Below are 23,972 nucleotides of genomic sequence, written 5' to 3' on the forward strand. Positions count from 1 at the left end.
TAAGTGCTTTACTATAATCACTAAAAAAAAAATCAGGCTTAACTCTCGTCCACAATCGAGAGCAAGATTGGGTAAGTACTTTATTTCTTGTTTTTCATATTTATTCTTTATTTATCATTATAAAAGTAACTAAAATTAAAAGTATGGATCTTTTTAAATTATTTAAGATTAGGCAAAATAAGTAATAATAATAATATAATTAAAATTGTTCACGTAGCATGCACGCGTAATGTGAGCTGCACCTTCCCCAAGTGATTTAGAACTTAAAATGGTGCGGATAGCAGTTAGACATGGTTCAAAGGACAATAAAACAATAAAATTTAATTATAAATAGATGTATAATGTTACGAACATAGAGCTACTTAGGATAAAAGAATGTAGTTTCATGTTACAATTTGAAGTCATACTAGAAAGAAAAGAATGCTAATTTAGTTTATTTCGATTTTTTGGGTGGTTACGAGGTCAGTCGAATTGACTGATCCTGTTTTGAGATTATGGTAGAGAAAATAACATATAAACTATAAGGATTCAATGAAAAAAAACAGTTTGAAATATATACTCAATATGTTCATGGACAAAACTTTATTTTATTGAAAGTACTTCACTAAGAAATATGACTTTTTTGTATGTGAAAGACGTGCAATATTAACTGAAAGACTCCCATATTTTGTGAAGATGTACCCAATATATAGAGAGTTATAAGTATTAAATTTATGTCAACTTTAAACGAGTACTGAAGGTCACGTGACTCAGTCCCAGGGACCGAGCCCGTGTCGAAAGAGTTAATTTAAATATATGCTTAGATATATGAAAAAAAAGATACTTATGAAGTAAGGAATATCACCAAGAGGAACATAACAACCTCCAAGTAAAATATTTGGTTATAGCCTTAACTGAAATTGATTTGATCTCAATAATCTGCTAAGTAATATTTCATCAGAAGCAAAACTCCACCTTTATGGCCTTTATAAAAATTAGATTTACCCGTGATACATTTGTATTCAGGCATTTTAAACTTGTAACATAATTTTTTTACATTTAATAATTAGTTCAAACTGTAAAAATAAACAAAGAGAGACTTATATTTTTCAATTTGTTTCCTATCACATTAATGTTCTATGAGATATATTCATATTTTTCACCTCTTTAATTTAAAAACAAAACAAAAAACTAAAATTGCTTCTGATTACTTCAGATTTCTTCCAATTCAACTCAGTTACATCTCTGATTTTTAGATTTGTTTTTAACCAACTTGTAATACTACATCATTCAGTAATTTTCAGTCAGATCAAAATGCAGATGGACACATTTTTTTCTGTTACAAATCTGTGATTAAATTTCTTATCAACTTCGTTAAATACTTTACTTCTTTTCAAATTTTTTTTCTGTTCCAATTCCATTAAAGTTTATGTGGTCAATTTATGTTGGGCTTTCCAAGACATCAGCAAGAACACTTTTTTGAAACATTTTTAGAAAAAATCTTCATTAGTTATATTGATTAACCTTTCTTCTTGTAATTACCTAAATTATTATTATTTTCTTAAACACTGTAAGTGACATTGCTCATTAGAAAGAACTACACAAATATAATTTAATTTTTGATGTAACATGTTATCAAATTTTCTTCCAACTGGGGATCTATTAATATTGTCGTTAACAATTCTTGATCTTCTACCAATTTTTGAATCCGAGTTTTAATTTCTGGCTGACTTCAGCTAATTTTCTGATTTCATTTAATACTTTTGTTTAATGTAGATCTGTTTCGGTTGACAACAGCGATATTAAATTAATATAACATTGCAAGTTTATTTCAGTCTGTTGGGCAACACTTCACCTTATGTTGTTCCTATTCACATTTATGATCAGCTATTTTTCCACACATTTTGTCAGAGTATTTTGAATATTTTAAGTTTAACCTCGTTATAAAATATCATGCTTTTGTGAATAACTTTTATAGTACTGAAATGTTCATTACTACAAAATTTTCCAAAGTTTGATTTTTCAAAACTTTGCAACAAGAATCGCATTTATAAACTACTCTAAAAAAATAACATATGTGTTGCTTACATCAATAAATATAACTTTCCTTCAAATGCTATAAAATATTAAACAAAACTGCAATGAACCTCACAAGTTTCACTTATCAATATTTTTGGAAAAGAAAATTCACATACACACACTATTTCATTTAGTTTGCATTTTAAACAAAATAGAAAAAAAATGTTAATTTAGGCTGAAATGTTTCATAGATGTCCATGATAAAAATGGATATCACACGAGTTATTCCCCTTCCTGCTTATCAATATCTGATGTTGGTATCCTACTCTGCAATGTTTTGACATTTGATGCAAGAAAACTAAAATGTTTACCAAGAAATTCCACACCCTCAAATATGTAGGATTTTAGTGCCAAAATCCTCTTTCTATCTCAATTTGTTCTGACCATTTTTCAGAGTCCTAGCTTGCTACCATTATAATGAAAGTGGTTGACCATCAGTGTGACTTTGACCTTTGAGCTACATTAACCAAAACTTAATTGTCTGGTCCTTGGGAAACACTTAAACTTTCATACAAATCTGATCAAAAATGGATGAAAATATTTGAGTAATACTATTCACACATGCACAAAAGTGAAAACAATACTGCAACTGTCAGGCAGGGGTAATAAACAGTCATTCTTCAAATTCAATCTAGTAAATATCTTCCTCTATTTCAATCATCCTAATAACTTTCATTATTCAATTCTTTTAAACACTCTTCAAAATACACACAAAAGAGAACAAAATTTAATTTAATGAATTAAGTATAAAGATATGTACTACATTTTCTTAAATTTTCAAACTTGGACTTTCTTTGTGAGATGCTAATGAAAGGAATCAAATCTATCACTTAAAATCAATTATGACTGACCAAATATGTTACTATAAAATCTTGTGAAAAGTGAATAACAAAGTTTGGTAATATCTTGGCACTAGCTTTTTATCTATATAGCCAAATATATTACAAAAAACAAAGATCAAACCTAATAATTTTGGCTTAAACAAATTTAGAGAAAATAGGTCATATGATTTTATGATACACAAGGTTTACAAATATTCAGAGTAAATATTTTTATATCCAAAAATTTACTTGTTAAGTGCAAGCCTGCAAAATGGGTTCTTTGTACTATATCCACTTCAGAAATCAAATTCAAAACTATCGTATAAGCCCCTCTAACTTACCACTGAGCCACCAGTAAGCTATATCTAAAGACTGTTTAGGTTGCACAGCTAATAATTGAAATTTTACAAGTTAAGTTTTGAAAAGATCAAATAACAGTATATTTATAACACTGTCAGAGACATTTCTAACTTTACTTTGGTAAGTCATTGTATTATACTTGCAAGACTAATGACAGTGGTATAGAGCATGTATATGAAGTAAAACTCCATATCTTCTGAAGAATACTCAATAGAAGATTACTCACTGCTTTACTTCGGTATCATTCCTTCCTATGAAATCTAAAAGTAAATCATTAGTTTTTGTAACAGCTAAATAACTTTATCTGTTACCTAACACTAGAATGAAGTGCACTCACATGGGTAAATTACTTTAGACTATATATTACCATCTTAGTCATTGTGCAAGAGCAATTCATAAAAGTCACAACGAGATGTCTCACGTACTGATATTAAGATATACATCTACCAGTTTTTATCGTAGGATAGAAGGCCACTAATATACTTACAAGGAACCTCCAGCAGTGGTAGGAATGTGACACTTGCTGTTATTTGACGAATGACTCCTTTGATTTCATTTTGAATTTCCTTAATGTCTTTCTGTTTTGGTTTGCTAGTGTAGGATTTCAAATAGTTTATACATTAGAAACTAAGGATGTAACACTATTAGTTTTGAATAATGAATTTCACAAACAATTGCATAAAAACATCACAGTTAAATATACTACTGGGACTTAGAAATCTCCCTCCATATCAACACAAACAACTCTTCATCAATATTTTCCTTTCTCATTATGTTATAGTCAACATTAGATAAATAAAATAACCAGACAGAAACTCTCCTTGGATTATACATCAATTTAAATCTTACATTTTGTGTCACAGAATGCACAATACATTTTATATTCCTAAAGCAAAAAAAATAAGTCATCCATTAAGTTAAACCTGTATTATTCCAACTGAAGTTTCACTTAACTACACAAGTAGGAACTTAACATAATATTTAGGGACCTATCGGTACATCTCAGCTGTCCTATCCTCTAAACTTAACTAAGACTATTAAATAAATAAATTAAAAATATTAAAGCCAGCCCTTATCATTCATAAAGTTATGAAGCTTTCTCTTAAGCTCACTTGAATTTACTACCTCCACAATATCAGAAGGAACCTATTCCACAGGCCAACCACTCTGTTCGAAAAATAAAACTGTCTTTGCTGAAGATGACTCCTACCTTGCCAAAATATGTATTTGTGTCCCCTAGTCCTAGTATTCTCTCTGTTAAGTATGAAAAAAGATGAGAAATGTTTTATTAAAATACTTTTAGAGAAATGCTTATTGAGATATCCATTGGCTCAAAAGTTTTTCATGCTTAGACCCCATTGTAAATGACACAATTTAAAAAGCATTCACTTCAACCATTTGAAAATACTTTACAAGAAAGAGATCTTAGTGTAATAATTGATCAGCCTCTTAAGCCATCGAAGATAGTGTGGATCTTAGATTGTATCTACAGAAATATTGAATACAAGTCTAAAGAGGTTATAATTTCATTGTATAGATCACTGGTTAGGCCATATTTGGAGTATTGTGTTCAGTCTTTGGCTTGTTACCTAAAGAAGGACATTGAATTGTTGGAAAGGGTTCAGAGGAGGGTTACTAGAATAGTGCCTGGGATGGAGAGGTTAAGATCTCTGAAACTGTTTTCTCTTGAAAAAAGAAGAGTTAGAGAGGATCTGAATGAGGTGTTTAAGATTGTTAATAATGTTGATGCATAGATTTCTAATCAGAAGTAATAATCTGAATTCTATGACTAACAATTTATTTTAGAATTCTTCTATCAAACAGTGTCACATTTTCTTCTGAAGACTGGGATTTATTTTTTGTCATGTTAATTTAAGTCAGATTTGACAAGTCATTTTGTGATTTTCACCTCTTAAGTGATATGTTTGATAAGCCTATCCTTCAGCTTTATTGATATCAGAGCACAGATAAAGGTAAAGAGAAAAAAATCAATCTGACAAACTACTGGGAAAAAGTTGATATCTTTAACTGCAAATATAAAATAATATATTATTGCTAATAATTTGTGTATCACTACACTGTACATTAAAAGATTGACTATTTTCAACAGAAAGAGGAATGGTTCAGCATCACTTGCACGTACTTTTTGTTTTAATACAGTGATCGGTAAACTGAAATTTTGCACTTACTAATGCCTGCAAAACATAGGGGAAAATAGAATACTTTTATTTACTTTGGTAAAATTCTCTCATTTTCCAAGATAACTTAGGTTTATGTTTTAATGATGATGAGAAACCCACTTGAAGTAAAAATGTATAACAGAGATGGCTGGTATGGGTATTAAAAACTTTAATTAAAATAAAGTACGAGAACAATGTTTCGACCTTCTTAGGTCATCTTCATCTCTATATGCAAAAATGTTTTTCACATGGCACAAGCATTTAACTTCCACATATCTTACAACTGACTGATGCAAATCATCATGCGACAACCCTCCATCAATAAGAGTGTGACACACTCTCCTGATGCATATGACTACCTCTATTCAATTCTACTGAACTATCACTTTGAGTTTTGGCAGAAAATGGAAGCACCAGATTTCTGTAGGGAGGAAGGTTGTGGGAAGTGTGAGCAAAAGTAAGTTCCTATTGGAAATATATTTTCAGTCTTGGAAAATTATAACTTCCGATACGGTACATTACCTCTTTTCACATAAATAGCTAGAATCCCACATTGAATAGGTGGAGGGAATGGTGCAAGGGAAGAAAAGAAGCATCCTTTGAAAGCATCTGAAAGACACCCTAAAAGAGTAGATCCTTGCAGTAATAGGATCATACTGGTAGGAGAGAGGATCTTACTGTCAGCAAGTCAACTACAATCCAAAACCCTGGCCACTGTGAACCAACATCCATGTGGAGGTAAGAAAGAGGATCATACCATCTTCACCTCAAGTTCATTAGGCCAGAGGGAATCTCGTACTCTCCTGATCTATGAATGGAACATGCTAGCATTGTGAGAAATTGATCAACCAATCCGGAAACTCGACTTCCAGTATCATAAAAAATGTCTTTGTAATGTCATCCATATCACTAAAAACCACACTGACAGGAACCACCCAAATCTGCAAGTACCTCCATTGTGACCCTCAACACAGATGGAGGAACAAAAGTATAATTTTGCTTTACCCATGAAATCGATGGGTGACTACAATCCGGGAAGGGCATATTAATGAAGCAAATATATCACAAGGACAAACCTACAAGCCTACTTGTTGAACACCTTATGGATTTAGTGGCCATGGAAATTATAATTGTCAAGTCATCATGGCCTTACAGTGTAGATTTTACTATTTTTAAGTCTATCTGGTCATGCACTACTTACCACAGAGTGGGATCCTGACAGTGTAAATAAAGAAATAGAAGAGGTATAGAAATAAAAGATACCTTACTCAGTCACAGTCTCATCAAAGTCTGAAGAATGGTTATAGACAGAAAACAATAACCCAAAAATACAGTGATCAGATGCAGATAGTGAGATATGAATGTATGTGCCTGAATAAAGAATTTCCTCAAGGGGATGATGGAGATGAGATGCCAGGGAAAAGGTAAGGTGCCTGATCTGATAAGAAGACACCTGGACTAAAGTACGGGAAGAAGATGATAAGGATGAATAAGCCAATCAAATTAAATGCTAAACACAACTGGTCAGGGTGGAAGGAGAAAGGTTACAAACAGAGAATGTCTAAAGGAATGAATAGGTGGAACGGACAGCAGGGAAGGAAGCCGGGCGAGTAATATAACAATGAAGAGCATGGACAGGACATAGTAGCCTATCCTGATCCGACCAAGAAAAAAGTGGGAAATGAAAGGAAGAGAAATTGGAGAGAAGGAGGAATTACCCCTTCGAGCTGCTGAAGTTTAGGGGAGAAAAGATTGATCCAGATAAATGATAATATATGTGGAATGACATAGAGTACGTGAAAGTCGATGGCAAATAAGTTTTAATGGATAAGTGAAAAAATCAAGAATGAGGAAAATGGTTCAAACAGAGGCAAAGTGAAGTAGTAAAGAATTACATTAACTTCCCAATCCAGAAGGACAGCATGCCAAGGTGGACAACTAATCTACAAGGAATGCAACAAGAGGAAGATGGGCAGGAGAGGTAAAAACCTTACGGTACTGTGAAAAGCAAAAAGTGTGGGATAAGGCAGCCTGATAACCTGCAATCCAGTAGATAGAAAACCCCTGATCAAAGAGCCAAGTGAAGATATCCGTAATACGATGAACTGTGGGTCTAGCAAGTGAAAACTCCTGACCTAAATATGAATGGAGGAAAATCTACCACTTACGTTGATAAACATCCATAGTGGTAGGGCGAATGGAACAAGCTATAAAAGAAGCTACCCTTCCAAACAAACTGGGTCTCCTCGCCAGGGACCAGATAAAAACCAGGTGTGAAGACAAAGGATATGAAGGTCTGGAAGAAATGCTGTTGAGCAAGGTTGATGTAGAAGGGATGGAGTAAGAGGAAGAGGTAACGAAGGGGCATACTGGAGTAGCCGTGGGAACAACGGTTGTGCCGGCCAGTAAGGAGCAATCAGAAAGACTTGACACAAAGTGGCATGGATGGTCGAGATCACCCTATGAAGAAGATAGATGGGAGAATAAATATACAGGTATTTGTTGGTCCAATCTTGACTGAAAGCATCAACAACTAGAGCAAGAGAATGAGAAACCAGAGACCACAACAAAATAATTTGGTATTTAGAGACGTGGCAAACATATCCAGCAGAGGAGTACCCCACTGAAGACATAGCCACCAGAAAACAAGAAGATCGAGAGGCCACTCCATCAGATAAAAACACAAAGAGAGTGAGAACAGATGCCACCTTGGTGATTGAGATAAGCCACCACTGTAGAATTGTTGGAAGATGAAGAAAATGATCCAAGGCATGACGAACGGCCAGAAGCTCCAGAATGTTGATATGATGAGATCTTTCAGTGGGAGACCACTGACCTGAAGCTTCCTGCTGATCAACCCATGAACCCCAGCCATGAAGGGAAGTGTCCGTGAAGATACATAAATCTGGATGAGTGGTAGAAAGCAGAACACCCACCAGCATGTGAGCATTGTCTAACCACTTATGCAAATCATCTACAAGAGAAGGAGGAAGGGAAATAGGAACCTCCAATGGATCCCGTGCAAGATTCTATTGGTCGTGCAGAGTCACCCTCACCTGTAGCCTGTGAGTGTGCTAGAAGAAGGTATGATATCCAAATTGGTAACTTAAACTTCGGAATTAACTGTGTACAATTGAAAATCAAGCACAAGTGTTTGATGAAAAAAAAAACTAGGAAAATCAGTTATCTAAAAAGTTGTTAGTTGTTGAAGACAAAAAATAAAAATAAAATCCATTTCAGAATAATTACTAAAAAAAAATCATGAAGTTGATTAAATTCGAAGAGATAGTTGATCTACTACCAGGACTTGAGTATTTGAGACATGATAGATTGACAACATAATGCTGTGGTCATAGGACCCTAGAATTATAGTCTACAGCCAGGAAAATACAGATCCCAGAAGCAAATGCCTCCTTGACAGGGGAAGAAAGAAACAACAGAGGAGGTATTTCAGTAGATCATTATAAGAAGCCCAGACCATACAGGCAAGACAGAAGATGACAGCAAGCCTGTGAAGCAGCCACTAATTTGAGGATGAAGACACAGAGAAACCTTGCCATTGGAGACCAGATGCCAGAAATGATTAGACATTCAGAAATGTACTCCTCTGGAACAGAGGCAGTGGAAAGATTTGGTTGTTATCAAGCACAAAGTAAGTACAAAGTGCTTTCTGTGCTACACTCACCATGAAGATGAAAGATGTGGTTATAGGATTGGTTGTCATCAAGCATAAAGTAAGTACAAAGTGCTCTCTGTGCTATACTCACCATGAATATGAAAACTTGCATGTGGAAATGGTGGGGGTCCAGAGACTGACTCTCAAGGGCTTCAAACAGATGCAAGTCTGGGTAAGATGGGGAGAGGGATGTCCAGCATCATGAGCCAACACAATTGCAAGAGGGGAATAGAAAACAGTATATCTCTGGAAATAGTTGTATTGATAGGCTAGAAACCACCAAAGGGGACACATATGTACTTGCCCAAGATGAAAGAGGGACTCAAGAGAAAAACCCCCAAAAAGACACAGGCATGAGATCTCTAGTACTAAAAGCTCTATGTCACAATGGAAAAGAAGTAGACTGAGCCTGAATGATCATCAAGTGTGTGAAATAAAGGGTGAAATTTGAGACGGAAATGGAGAGCTGAACCAGTTTCCCCAAATGAGACAACTTCCAAAGGAGAAAGTCAGTTGCAACAGAAGAAGCCATATTAGAAGGGGAAAGTAGAGGCCAAACCTCCATAGAGCAGTGGAATAAGAGGACTCAAGAAAGTAACATAAGTTGAAAGAAACTATTCATGTTAATGATGCTCATGCAACAAGTGAGCCTGATATTCAGCAAAGAATTAATTATGAAAGAGAAAACAAGAGACATAATTGTGTAATCCAAACAGTGAAGAGCTACTTGATCCATAACAAGAAGAGGGGATAAAAAAAAACAAAAGCAAGAATAGAAACAATAGTTGTGAAACACAAGATGGAGCAGGATTAGCTGAAGTAACAGCACAGCCCTTTCAAAAGAGCATATCTTAGTGACCAAATATATAATTCTGTGTGGTTAGATAAGAATGCAAGTTAAACAAAATACCAAAACTTTATATATTTTGTCAAATTTCAACTTGTTCTACAAGTACAGTTGATAATGGTAAACTGTTGAGTACTTTGTGCAATTCAAAAGTCTTGATAACTAAGAAGACAAACTTGTATATTAGTATTAGAAAAAATAAAAGTTTTTTTGTTGTTTGTTTGTTAAGCACAAAACCACACAATGGGTTATCTGTGCTGTGCCCACATCAGGTATTGAAACCAAATTTTTAGGAATATAAGCTCTCAGACTTACTGCCGATCTTTTTGTACTGAAATAGCATAAAAGTAACTTAACAACCTAATTTACAATTTTGAGATGAAAATTAACAAATTTCAAATGCTTTATGTGTACCATGTTAGAAGTTTATGTTATTTCAAGAACAAAACTGAAACACTTCATAAATAATGTACATGGATTAAAAAAAAGTGGGACGATTTAAGAAAACATGAAAACTGATTTATCACACCTATTTGTTTTTATGTCCTTATCACATTCAATCTTGAATTCCCATCTTTCTAAGGTTTCTTTGGTGTCGATATTGGAGATGACTACAACAAGACGATGCACATCTTTAGAAATCAACCACTCTAAAAAACAAAAAAAGACCGACTATATCAGTGTTTATAAAGGGAAACAAGAAATCTGTTCAAGTCCTTTAAAACATTTAAGAAAAGCAACAGGTCAACTTAGTAAATTACCTGAAATAACCTACACTACTGTACCATAGTTCCCTGGTCTAGTCTTAGATGTACATCTTATTTTCTTGTTCAACAAAAATATCATAATCTGGCAGATCAGGCTATTGTTCACGATTACTGATGAGTGATTGGATCCCCCAAATCAAATTTTACTCACAGCATGCAGCAAGTCCAAAATAGACTGAAACTTATGTTTCTTTTACATCAAAATGTATAATTGTGGTGATAAGAGTAGTACTATCTTCTAACTGTATACTGAACAACTAATTGATGACAATAATGTTTTAAATCCTTCAAATACCATTATTAATGTAGATTATGTGTGATAAATAAAGGGCATTACAATCATTACATATATAATTTATGGTGTTGAAGAAAAATAACTATAAATAAACTTTAAATCTGTACAGATTACTGAAGAAATGCAATTTTTTTCAGCATGCTGAACTGTAATGCAAAAATGTTACTAAAGTTAGAATATGTTATCAAAAGTCAGTTAAATGTATTAATGCACTTTTGTAAACTCACTTTTTTTTTCAAGAGCCTTATAATTATTTTATAAAATAATCTATACAATTATTACAGTTATTATATAATAAATATCTTGTTACTGCATTAGTCTAAAATCTTAATTTCTGAAGTCAGCATTTTAACATGACAAGTACAACTTATCTCAGCTTTTAAAGGCTCTGTAGTCTCTCAAGAATATGACAAACTATTTTTTTCAAAGTTCTTAAACAATCATAAATTTCAATAATACTTTTAGAAACTTTCACTAAACAATGTCTTCACTAGATACCTTTCATGTGGTTTTAAGATTTAATTCTGTGAAACTTTTTGATTTTGATACTGCTTTTGTTAAAGTTGAACTTTTAAGTTCTGTGTTGATTTTGTCGGTCTTCTATGTCCTAAGACAGGCAAAAATATTCCTTTAACCCTTTCTGGACCAGGCAGGTACCACTGATATCATATCCCCTATTCTTTCCTTCTAACAGTAAAAATACTTAACCAAATTGTATAAACTTTAGTAAAAAGTTCTTGAATAGTATCTAGTTTAGAAAATTCACATAATTTTATTCACAATTTCTATCATTTCTTAGGCAGTAAAAATTTCAAAAATTGTGTTGTGAACCACTTTTTTAAGAAAATATGAAAAAATAGTTCCTTTTTATCTTAGAATTCCAACTGTTTTTTTCTTGATCAGAAAAATCCCTTTTATATATCTTTATTCATATATAGTTTGTTTTCAATAAATAATAAATTACTTTATTTTAATATAATAAACTTAATAATATTGAATAAATAAAGATTTGAGTCATTGGAATATTGTGCTTTTGTTGAACATACTCATTATATCCAACTAAGCTTCTTTGGTGTCTTTTACTCTTATGGTGAAAAAAACGTTTTTAAAAATGAAAAGAACATCTAAAGGAGTCATAAAAATTTCCCAGTTTTGTGGTTTGTTCCTAAGCATCATAAGCTTTACATTAGAATCATCTGTTCATCCCTACAAGAAATCCAGATAGCCAAAATCTCACAAAAAAAAAAAAAAATAATTGCTCAAACTACTGCACACTTTCATAGATATATCAGTCTCTTCTGTCCAATAATTTTCAGCTGTTGGCTCTAGTTAATTTTCATAGCTGAGCTTCTTGAATAGTTGTTCAGATCACATTCTGTGACATAAAATGGTAGCAACAAAGGGCTGTAGTAATAAAATCACTGTTACAGAAGGAAAACCACATGAGAAACAAGATATGAATCATTATATTTTTCAGTTCAAAAAAACCTGGACAAAACTGTTTGAAATAAGTTATTGATCTCCTTTTAACTTTTCCAAGCTTGCTAAATTAGTTCCCACTTTTTCTAGAGAAGGGGACACAATAAGAAGTGAAGATTTTAATGCTAGAAGTATAAGAAATAAAATGGGGCACTGGTAGGAATGAAGGATTTTGATATAACGGGAATAACTAAAACATGGTTAAATATAGATGCTTTTGATGACAGAAATTTCTTTGAAAAAAATGTTATAGGTTATTTAATAGGGATAGAGTACTGAAGAGAGGGGGAGGGGTGGCTTTATATGTAAAATGTGAGTTACATCCTATTGAAGTTGAGGATATTGTAGATGATAGCAAGGAGATTGAATCCATTGGGGTTTCTATTGGCAGATATAAAGGGAAAAAGGCTTTTAGAGAGAATTTGTTAGAGACCACAAGATGATACTGATGAAACTAATAAGAAACTTTACAGTGAGATTAAGATTTCAGCTATTAATGAAGTCATAATTATGGGTAGTTTTAATTTCAGGCATATAGATTGGGAAATGCTAGAGTCAAGCCATGAGGGAGAAAGGTTTTTGGAAACTGATCAAAATGGTTTTCTTCACCAGTTGGTCAAGGAACCTACTGGAAACAATGCTATTTTAGATTTTTTGTTAACTTCTAATACAGAAATTGTTGAGAGATTGGAAATTGGGGAGCATCTGGGTGCAAGTGATCATTGCTCGATTAGGTTCAATGTTTTGCTGCATATGGAGATCAGGAATAATTATATTTTGGTTACAAAGTTCAATAAAGCAAATTTTGAAGAATGAAACAAGAATTATCTGTTGTGAATGGGCAGTTGAGTTATTTGGAGACACTGATCAGATGTGGAAAATTTTTAAAGATAAAATGTTAAATCTTCAAGGTAAACATATTCCTCATAGAAAGAAAAGAGTGGCTGCAAATAAAAAACCAGGGTGGTTCACAAAGGGTATAAGAGATAAAATTAAAGAAAACCATTACAAGTTTAAGAAATTTGAATTGCCTGGTATTGCCTAGAAGATTATAGAAAATCAAACAGGAAATTAGGACATCAAAAAGGATGTATGAGTAAAGGTTGGCTGAATATGTAAAAATTAACAGTAAGGATTTCTTTAAATACATTAAAGGTAAACAAAATGTTAGGATAGGGGTAGGAACCTTAAGGGATGATAAAGGAAGGCTTGTATCTGATGATTATGAGGTGTGTGGGTTATTAAATTCTTCCTTTTTACTTATTCAGTTTTTACTAATGATGATTTAAGCAGTATTTCTCATCTTGAACAGTTGATAGATGGAAACATGGTCGAACAAGATAATTGCATTAATTCTGAGCTCATTAAGAAAAAAATGAGAAGTTTAAAGAATGATAAGGCTCCTGGGCTGTATAATATTTCCCCAAGGTTTGAAGGAGGAAGGATTGGATATGTAAGCCACTTGCAACTATTTTTTTTGTAAGTCCTTGAATAGTGAGCAAATGCCAAAGGATTTGAAGTTAGTTACTGTCACTATATGAATGATAAGGGCTGGCTTTAAGATTTTTATTTATTTATTTTAAATGTATTTATTTAATAGTTTTAGTTTAGTTTAGAGTATGTGACAGCCAAGATGGACCAAGAAGTCCTTTGTTGTCCCTAAACATTATGTTATGTTCCAGTAATTACAGGCAACATATAAACTTAACATTAAAAACTCATGGTGGACTTGATATTTTATAACAAATTTATCCAGGTTTTATTTGACATATATTTTGTACTTAAATTGACTTACCAACTTTTATTAACACATTTTTTCACTTACTTTATTTATTCTTTGTTCAGCTAACTTATTACATATACATGATGTTTCTTTGATTGCCCTTCATATCTCAAGAACTGCTTTACATGTAGAGAAGTTAAAACTTGAGGATTGGTATATACATGTTTAATTCAATTAACCATTACTTGTATAAGCAATTTCTAGCTCATAACATGATTATAACAAATATATTTCTGCCATTAAATCTAAGAATTATAGGGTACATGTTATAAAACAGTGAATACGAAAACAAACATTTCAATATAAATAAAGCATTCTTACCTCTTAATTGTTTAAGTACAATGGACAAATAATGCTGCAACTTGTCATTTGTGGTCACTAGAAGGGTTAATCCATACTTCTGTAGTCGAGTAAAACTTTCCGGTGGATATATACCTCGCTGGTAGAGAATACTGTTAATTCCATAATCTGTAAATGGAAATACTTTTTTCACTGTCATTTACCAAGAGTCTAAGACTTGCTTTCAACTGAGAGAAAAACATTCATCTGGCTTATGCAATGATTTACAATTCTTAAGTTTATAACAAGTGATTTTGCCAAATGAACAGAATTTATTGTTCTATGATTTTCAAACACATTATTTAGTTGAAAAATAAATATTCTACATATATGTCAAATACTCTCACTTAATACACATATTTGTATTCTACCAAGGATCAATATAAGCATTCTCAAGGTACACTACCACAATATATTTCTTATATTACATACAAGAAGCATCTCAGGTGTACTTTAAGCTGCCACACGTCCAGCCAGGTAATAAAACATAGGCTTGAATGAAAAGCCTCCTGGACAGTGATTTGCAGCAGACAAAAGTTGGATTTCAAATGCTGTTTTTTACACGCTTTTGATTCAAAATTTTTAACAGATTAATTAAGCCTGTCAAATGTGGGTTTAAGCACAGAAAACAAAATACAGTCAAACATATATGTAGTTAAATCTATTAGTGCCATTTCACAATAAAAATAATAGAAAATGTTCCACTCACTTAAACTGTAAGAAGTGCAGAAATCATCTCTGATGGTAATTTTACTATATTCAATGAAGCTAAATGCAAAAAGGTACCATCTATGATATCTAGAGCTTGGCAATTAACTCAATGACCTATGAGTCTTGATTACATTGATTAGTGTCATGAAAGTAATCAACTAGTTGGAATACTGTTAGCATGATTTATCAGTAATATTTTTGATTATTCAATGAAGATAAATGCAAAGAAGTACAAGCTATGAGGTGTAGAGCTGGACAATTAACTCAATCACCTATGAGCATGGATTACCCCAATTATTGTCACGTAAAATAACTGATTAATCAAAGTTATGATTAATGTTATGAACATAATAAACTAATCAAAACATTGCTATTCAACATGGTGTCACATATTTAGCAACAATTCATGGTAGAGGAAAGTAAATATCAGATACAATATATATGGATACTGAAGAAATGTAGGTATGCATTTCAGAGGTTCTACAAGTCATGTAAATGAAATATGTAAACTGTAAAATGGTCAAAAGTATTTTTATTCTTCACATGAACATCAACTTGCACTCTTACTTGTCATTCTGAGTCAGAATGTTGTCATCACTTCACAGACATATCTCGAGTACAAATACTTTTGTAACACATCTGAATTTTTGGGTACAACAGATTTGTACATTTTAGGAAAAATTGGCCACATTTTCTGTAAATACACATAGTATATTTAAAATTATAATCAACATTCCTTTTCCAGTACAAAATTGATCCAATGGACTGACCTCGTGCACATTTGGTTAACCCTTATGTTCTTAGACTATGTCTATAGTTGTGTTTTAACATAATAATGATGAAAATATAATATAATTTACAAGAAAGTAATGTAGAAACAAATATTTTCTCAGTTATAATGTTTCTTGGCTAATGTGTATGTCTAATTATATTATTCAGATCCCTGTTACATAAAAGTTAAAATAAAGAAACTGGGGCATAATACCACAATATTAATAATAATAACCCGAGCGATCTTGTAAGTTGTACGTTATAGTTGTTTTCCAAGAACCAAAAAAGGTAAAAGTCCAAAAAACATTAGATCGCCTTTAAATTTCAATGTGACACAATAATTGGAAAAGTCATTTTACATTATCCGACAGTAACTGAGTAAATATTACTATTAGTATTACTGCCATTAGTCAAGTGTCATTGTTTAGGGTTAACCATATTTTGTTGGAAAGTTAAACATTTATAAATAATTATATATATATGTCAATACACAATTATTTAAGCATTAAATATTTTTAAAACCTATAAAAATATATCATGCTTACTAAAAAATTCGGAAACAATGTCCGCAGAACCTTTCAGAGTTACTGCATTAGCAGAATTAACATTAGCCATCCTTACGCAGTACTATCTTTAAATTCGCGCCACTGAATGATACACAGCGTTCATTCTTCTAATCACCCAACTCTAAGTCTGTTTTAGTAGTCAGAGTGTGTGATATATCAACTTATATAAATGAATTATGAAGTTGATGACAATTCTAATAGAGAATCAAATATGAATAAAATAAATAAAGTATATATTGACTTTAGAATATAAAACTTTTAGGTGGTAATATACCTAGAATGTTTATGAACGTATTCCTCATTTACTCTGTGTCTAATATCAACATACGAAAACAACAATAAAGGTATTTCACATCATAGATATCTCATAACAATTATGAGATATGTATATTTCACATAGTCAACAGTTTCCATTTGTTGATATAATTTAAAGCAGATATTTAAATGAATTCTACACAAATAGACTTTAATTAATTTCGGTGCGATATTAAATAAAAAGCACTTTCACTTTATAAATATTCTCCTTTCCTCTATATTTGACTTATTTTTCACTATATGACAGCGATAAAAACTCAAGTATCTTTATAACAAAATTTAATGCCCTTTTTTGGATACAAGACTTTTGGTTTTGTATTCTGATGAGAATATATTTCGGGTCTAGTTGTGCTAAAATGCGAACTTAATTATGCCTAGTGGTTAGGGCATTTGACTCAAAATTTGCGGGTCGCCGGATCGAATTCCGTCACCAAACATGCTTACCCTTTCAGTCGCGGGAGTGTTATAACGTTACACTCAATCCCACTTTTCGTTAGTAAAGAATAGCCCAAGAGTTGGAGGTGGGCGGCGTTTACTAGTTGCCTTCCATCTAGTCTGCCGTTTCAAAATTAGGATGGTTAACGGACATGGTCCTCGAGTAGCACTGCGCGAAATTCAATATAAGAAACAAACAGGTAAAGGCCACGTATCAGAACGGTTGTTATGCAAATGCTTATGCTTGAGGCTCTGTTTTTCTGTCATGTCCTCTTGTATTTATTTCAAGCAGTGATATAGAAAGTTGAAAAATATAGTATGAGGTGTGGGCCCATCTCTCTTGAATATATAATGGAAATTACTGTTCGTGTCGCCGCGTCGGACGTTTGTTTTTGTTTGTTTGAAGTTAAGCACAATAGACTATCTGTGCTCTGCCCACCACGGGTATCGAAACCCGGTTTCTAGCGTTATAAGTCCGCAGGCATACGCTGTGCCACGTGGGGGGGGGGGGGGCGTAGGACATCTGGTGGGATATCACTTTGATTTCTTTTGTTCTGACTTAACGAATGATATAATGATTTCTATTCCCGTATTCATCTCGCATTGTCTTGTTTTCTTCAGCTCTAGTAGCCAAAAAGTTTCTAAACAAGGAACATAGAAGCTGGCCAGCTTTGAAAGAACACAAGCATTTTGCATAGTAATGTGTAAGAATAAAGATTTTGTACATTAATCCATTTGTTTGTTTTTGAATTTTTTTTTCTTTGCTGTTCATGTTCAAAATTATTCTTTTTTTGACACTTCTTGATTCTGCTATCTATCGCTAATCGATATAGCTTTCTGTGAACATCAGTGTGTGAAATTTTTGGGTACAAACTGATTTCCCAACAAGTGTTATATAGTTAGACCCGCTAGTAACAGCAAATTCGCTTAATAAATAAGTAGAGCACTTTTGAATCTGATAACGTAACTGAGTTTTCCTAATGTGCAGGAAACAAAGAGTTTGTTTGTTTGTTTGTTTTTAATTATGCACAAAGCTACACAAGGGCTATCTGTGCTCTGCCCACCACGGGTATCGAAACCCGGTTTCTAGCGTTGTAAGTCCGCAGACATACCGCTGTGCCACTGGGGGGCAAAACAAAGAGACTGGACAAATTTAGTGAAAATGAGTACACTATTAATTATGAAACAAACAAAAAGAAAATTCAGCGTACAGTTGCGCCGAAAGAATCACAGTTATTTTTACTGGATTGTGTTTAGCTCCACAGTTTTCTTTTTTTCAAAATAAACTTTCGTCGAAAGAAACATGGTTGATCTTTAATTAAGACTTCATTCAAAGAACTCCAGGTAGAAATGATCTAAGAAAGCGTACCTAAACTGAACAGATAAACTCGGTTTCTTTGTCTAGTCGACAGTATCACTTTGTGACCTTTGTTCTTTCACAGCATTGGTCAGCTGTTATATTTAGACTAGCAAAGGATATTATATTGTTAATCTTTTCAACCTAGATGCAGTGTGTTACTACAGTATCTTCTCAGGTAGAATAGATATTATCTACCTTAGAGCACAAAGAAACAAAGCAGCTATAGAACAAGGCAATCTCAACGACTTTCTGGACATGTGTTTATGCTAAAATTGCATAAAAAATTAAATAAACGAAAAACTTAAAACGTTCTATATCACTAAAGCATGTAGAAAACTTAGCCCATGACTATGTATTACAAATGTACTTTAATACTACAGACGACCTTATTATATATAATTTTGGATCCTGTGACTAGGATTTATTATTGCAGAGTTTATTTTGAATGTATTTGATTTCATTTGACTCTCATATTTTCTAAAGTTTGTAAACTATGACCATCATAGAATGACACTTTGGAAAGCATGTGCAACTTATGATGGAGAGAAAAAGGCTGAAGTTAACGAAATGATACGATCTGAGAGTGCTACAAGTTGATACATAGTGATATATAAATCTATAGATGAGTTGATAAAGCTGTTAAAAATTCATAGAGCCGCATCTATAGTCTCAATCCATCATCAGGTTGAGAAGGTAATATTAATCGTGTATGCAACAGGGCAGTAAAAACAGATGATGGTGGCATTTAGCAGTTTTGAAGACCATTGTCTTACATAGATGGTGTTTATTGAACTTTTTAGTATTCATTGAGTGGCCCTGGCCTTGTCTGGCATTAGTTTGAGTCACTAATTACCAAGAAGAGTGATAAGATGTATGTGTTGGATGAAGCTTTCCACTTATAGCTGTAACTCCACCAGACGAAGCAGTCATGAGCCTTCATGGCTAGCAAGACATATTGATGATGCTCCACAATAACATCTGGTGGTAGAGATTGGTGGAACACAATGGCAATGTTTTCCCAGTTTTCATGGTGTTCTACTCCAGATTTCGCCTGAGTACATCAAACTCATCAGCATGTATGTTTCTCCAGACATTTAGAGAAGAATAAAGGCCTTCCTTGAATGTCGATAACATCTTAGCTCACAGCAATAGAGACACTAGTATGTCTCACAATGGGGATGATGTAAAACAAGTTAACACTTTAATGTTTAACTGACAAGTTCATTGAGGATATTCCAATTGATTCTACGTGGAATAACATGGGTCTCAAAGACATACAACCTCTGATAGAGGTGGTATTTGTAGAGACACAGTTCGAAATGCCCATGCAAAAAACCTATACTGGAGCAGAACAGGAAACTAACAATAATAGCAATTCAGCTGTGGAGTCTGCGTTAAAACCACTTCCAGGGCATTTTACAGCCCCATTGAAATAGATACCCTAAGATGTCATGGAGCAGCTGCTGTGGTTTAAAATGGAAAATAGGACTCCCAAGGCCTAGTTTCCATGGCTGCACAAATGCAGAAATAGTTGAGATCTCACAGATGCCAAGTATAAAAGAGAAATAGCTCGTTTTTCAACTGTGGCTTATGTGGTCACTGGACGTAGAAACGTCCATATCCTGTTGGAAGACAGTTTTATCTGGTACATGCACCACTCCAACTGATACACAAGCAGATGAAGGAAAGTTGATGGAAAGATATAGTTGTAGTAGCTTCAGCTAATTTTAAACTAATGAATTTGAGTTGGACCTAACCACCAACTCAGGATGATTTGATGACAAGGAACCAACTTTGAGAACAAATAAAGTTTAGAGACGGTTTGAATGGTCAAATTAAATTATATAATGCATTATAAAACATTTAAATTGTTATAGTATGAGAAAATTAAAGTATTTTAGTCCAGATTTATCAGTAATTAAAAAGAGTTCAGTCAGAAAAAAGTGAATATAGTAAAACAAATTACAAATACTAAAATCTGTTCACAAAAAAAAAAGAAAAAGAAATCTAGAAGCAAAAAAAAAAAATTGAAAAAAAAGAAACAAGTGTTTGGTTATAAAGCTCAAATGAAGAAATTTATTTCATTTAGCAATATATCCCTTAAAGGATGTACTGTTTTTAATCAGTGTTTTTTCAATATATTATCTCCTGGTGAGACAGCGGTAAGTCTACAAGTTTACCATAGTAAAATCTGTGGCTTGATTTCCAGTGGTGGACGTAGCAGATAGCCTAATGTGGCTTTGTTCTAAAACACACTATTAAACAGATTCAGTATATTTCAGAAACAAATTATGAACAATTTCCTTTGAATAAAAAATTACAAAGATAAAAACGAACGTGCTTTTAACGAATTGTATGATTATTTTGAAGCAAACTGTTTTTATTAATACTTACTAGAAAAAGCTAGTTTTGCATGCTGTGTTAACAACTTGTCATATTTTTAGATCCAAAAGGTGCTAAACAATGCAAATCAGAAGCTTTTCTACAAAAAAAAATTATATTTTGAAATAAAATCTACTGGCACCTCTTCCCAGTATATTCTTTATCACATTCTAGATCAAAGTCATAAGTTTGCATGTATGGTTAGCTAAAGAAATCATATGAAAACATAATATGAATTGATTGGCTATTATAATAGAAAACCTATCTAATATCAACTTTAACCACCCCCTTTTGCATCAGAAATGTACCCGAATGTTATTTGCCATCAAAATACATTATTTTTTTTAATGAAAATATTTCCTACACTAGTAAATCACCTTCAGCAGTTTGTACGGACAAGATAGTTTTTCACATCCAGCTCATAGTGTTTCTATTCATTCATTGTCCACAATATGAACATTAAGTGTTACTAAAATTATTAATTTTATTTGCATCCAAGATATGTAAATGTTATATTAGTTGTCTGTTGCCATATGGCAGTTTTTGTAATATCCTTCTCATGGTATATGCTGATTTCTGATTAAACGTTGAAGGAATTGGTTAATTGGGACACAGTTCAACATGTGTTGTAGTTTACAATTATTCAATAGTCCTTTCCTTAGTCTGTCAGCAATTGTTGGCAACCACATTTTTTGCTAATGGCAAACTTATACATATTTGACGAAACAGGTAGTAACTACCAAACTTAAACCAGAACCTGTCTAGGTTCCATTAATCCAGACAGGAAACCATTTCGGTACATTTATAGATTTCCCAATGAATTGAAATGCTTTCTATCTCAGTCAATCTTCATGGCATGTAGCTGATATACAAGACTTTCAAGTACCAATACGGAAGGAGGAAATTCAAAACCAATATAGGTTCATCTAAGAAAATTTTTGGAAACGAAATCCAGGAGCTTAGCTAGCACTACAGAGTGGAGGAGGGCCTTTTTTGAAAAAACAAAACAAAACATGTAGAACTTTTATTCTACACAAATAATTTAAGAGATATATCTTAGCCTAAATGAAATTATTCAAAACTGTGGACCTTTTAGACTTTTAGAACATTGGGATAGCCATACGATCCCATCCCCTAGCTACGCCCCAGGTGGAATTAGCCTTGCTGACGTATGGTGCATCAAGAATGGCTGAACAAGCTCTTCCTCTGATGACTGATTTCAGTACAAGGTAAGCGTGGGCGACTGACAATCATCACAGTGAAGTGGCACTTGATGAGCCTAATACAATACGGATCAGTTTGTACATAAATCCTACAATAACGAAACCCCCGCATTGGTCGAAGTCACCCGAGGCAAGAAGTGCCATTTGTAGAAGACGTCAGCTAGTTAGAGGTGTTTCACAGGCATTTGATATTGTAGATACCAACTAGTGAAGAAGGTGAGCAACACTGGCCTGTTGATTGATATAGCTGGGACTAACCACAATTACTAGAGTGTTAGAATAGTTTGTTAATCATAATATAATCTGAATTGAAAAGTTTTTGCAACCATTACTTTAAGTGCAATTCAACAGAGTTTCATTATAAAAGATAACCATAGGATATTGGATGACATCTTGTCAAGTATGACACATTTCAATACAGAAACAGTTTGTACAAATGAATATGATTACTAGAAGCTCGAGATCTCCTGCTTTCTGTGTTATCTGGTTTGTGTTTTATGGTACAGTGTATGTACTGTATTATATGATCATCACTTGATTATTAGCATTTAGGATGTTCATATCGATGGAATATCAATGTCTGAAACGAAGAAGTGTTCCTTGATTTCCAAGATACTGAGCGATTTTCTGAGGAAATGTCCTTTGAGATTTAGAGTAATCACTCACCTCATCTAGCAGAGTAGTGGGGATCTTTTGAACACGCAGCACAGTCCTCATTTGTCTCTCTTTAGTACAATTAAGAGCATATATATCATAAGTCACTCTGGGAAAGTACGACATTATAGTTTTAAGTATAAAAACGTAATGTTTTCTTAGTTTGGAACACGAAAGCTCTTGTAGATTGAACAACCTTTAGCTTTTAACTTTCCAGTAAAGCTGATTGTCTTTTTCCTAATAAATACTTAAACTGTAGTTCGCTTTCTTGTATAAAGATTGTTTTTACTGTGTTTTACATTATATTCAGTTCTACGCTTATTTCACGAACTCAATAAGACGCAAATAATTCAGGATTACGTTGAAGTAAATATCTTGGTCAAATCTCCTGTACTTATGCCATCTAGTATTCCAATCAACAAAATACCTGAAGCAGTAAAAAGAGAATTATTTTCAGATATCAATATGAGAAACAAAAAAGAAACATTCTTTGTTTGTTTTTTTTCTTTTGAAAAATAACTTATACATATGCAAGAGGTGTATATATTGAGTTAGCCTCAGTTGTTAACTATTGCGCCTGCATAATTAGTAAAAATGATTATTGCTGACTATATAAAGTGAACTTTGAAGGAAAATGCAGGGTCATCTTAAGTGTTTAATAGAGTAGCTCAGATAGTAAGCCTTGAATGTTAAATTCAGTGTATGCATGATCAATCCCTATTGTTTGTTTGATGCGGAAGATTGCAGAACATACAGGCTCAGTTTTGGGTTTTGAATCCTGCAGCTTGCAGAATACTTTTGGTTGTTTAACTATGAGGTTTATAAGATCAATCTCGGATGTTTCATAATAGAGTCTGCAATATTCTTCACTGTCCTTTTGGGTATTTAAGTTTTGAGATTGCAGAATTGGTCCTTGATTTTCAGAAATGCCGAAACCATTGTGAGATCAT

General features: G+C 33.1%; 1 protein-coding gene across 1 annotated transcript in view; it reads right to left on the bottom strand.

Annotated features, from left to right (window-relative positions):
• The window catches only part of LOC106464993 (mitotic spindle assembly checkpoint protein MAD2A-like), a 26,456-nt gene extending 9,710 nt beyond the window's left edge, over positions 1–16,746 (bottom strand). Inside the window, exons 1-4 of the mRNA XM_013925186.2 lie at positions 16,633–16,746; positions 14,588–14,734; positions 10,472–10,592; positions 3,727–3,830 (exon numbers count right to left, since the gene is read on the bottom strand). Of these exons, the coding sequence (XP_013780640.1) occupies positions 3,727–3,830; positions 10,472–10,592; positions 14,588–14,734; positions 16,633–16,702 (442 nt within the window). The 5' untranslated portion in view covers positions 16,703–16,746. The remainder of the gene's footprint in view (positions 1–3,726; positions 3,831–10,471; positions 10,593–14,587; positions 14,735–16,632) is intronic.
• Positions 16,747–23,972: the final 7,226 nt, after the last annotated feature.

This window comes from Limulus polyphemus, unplaced genomic scaffold (assembly GCF_000517525.1).
Source record: "Limulus polyphemus unplaced genomic scaffold, Limulus_polyphemus-2.1.2 Scaffold64, whole genome shotgun sequence".
NCBI classification, from domain to species: domain Eukaryota; kingdom Metazoa; phylum Arthropoda; class Merostomata; order Xiphosura; family Limulidae; genus Limulus; species Limulus polyphemus.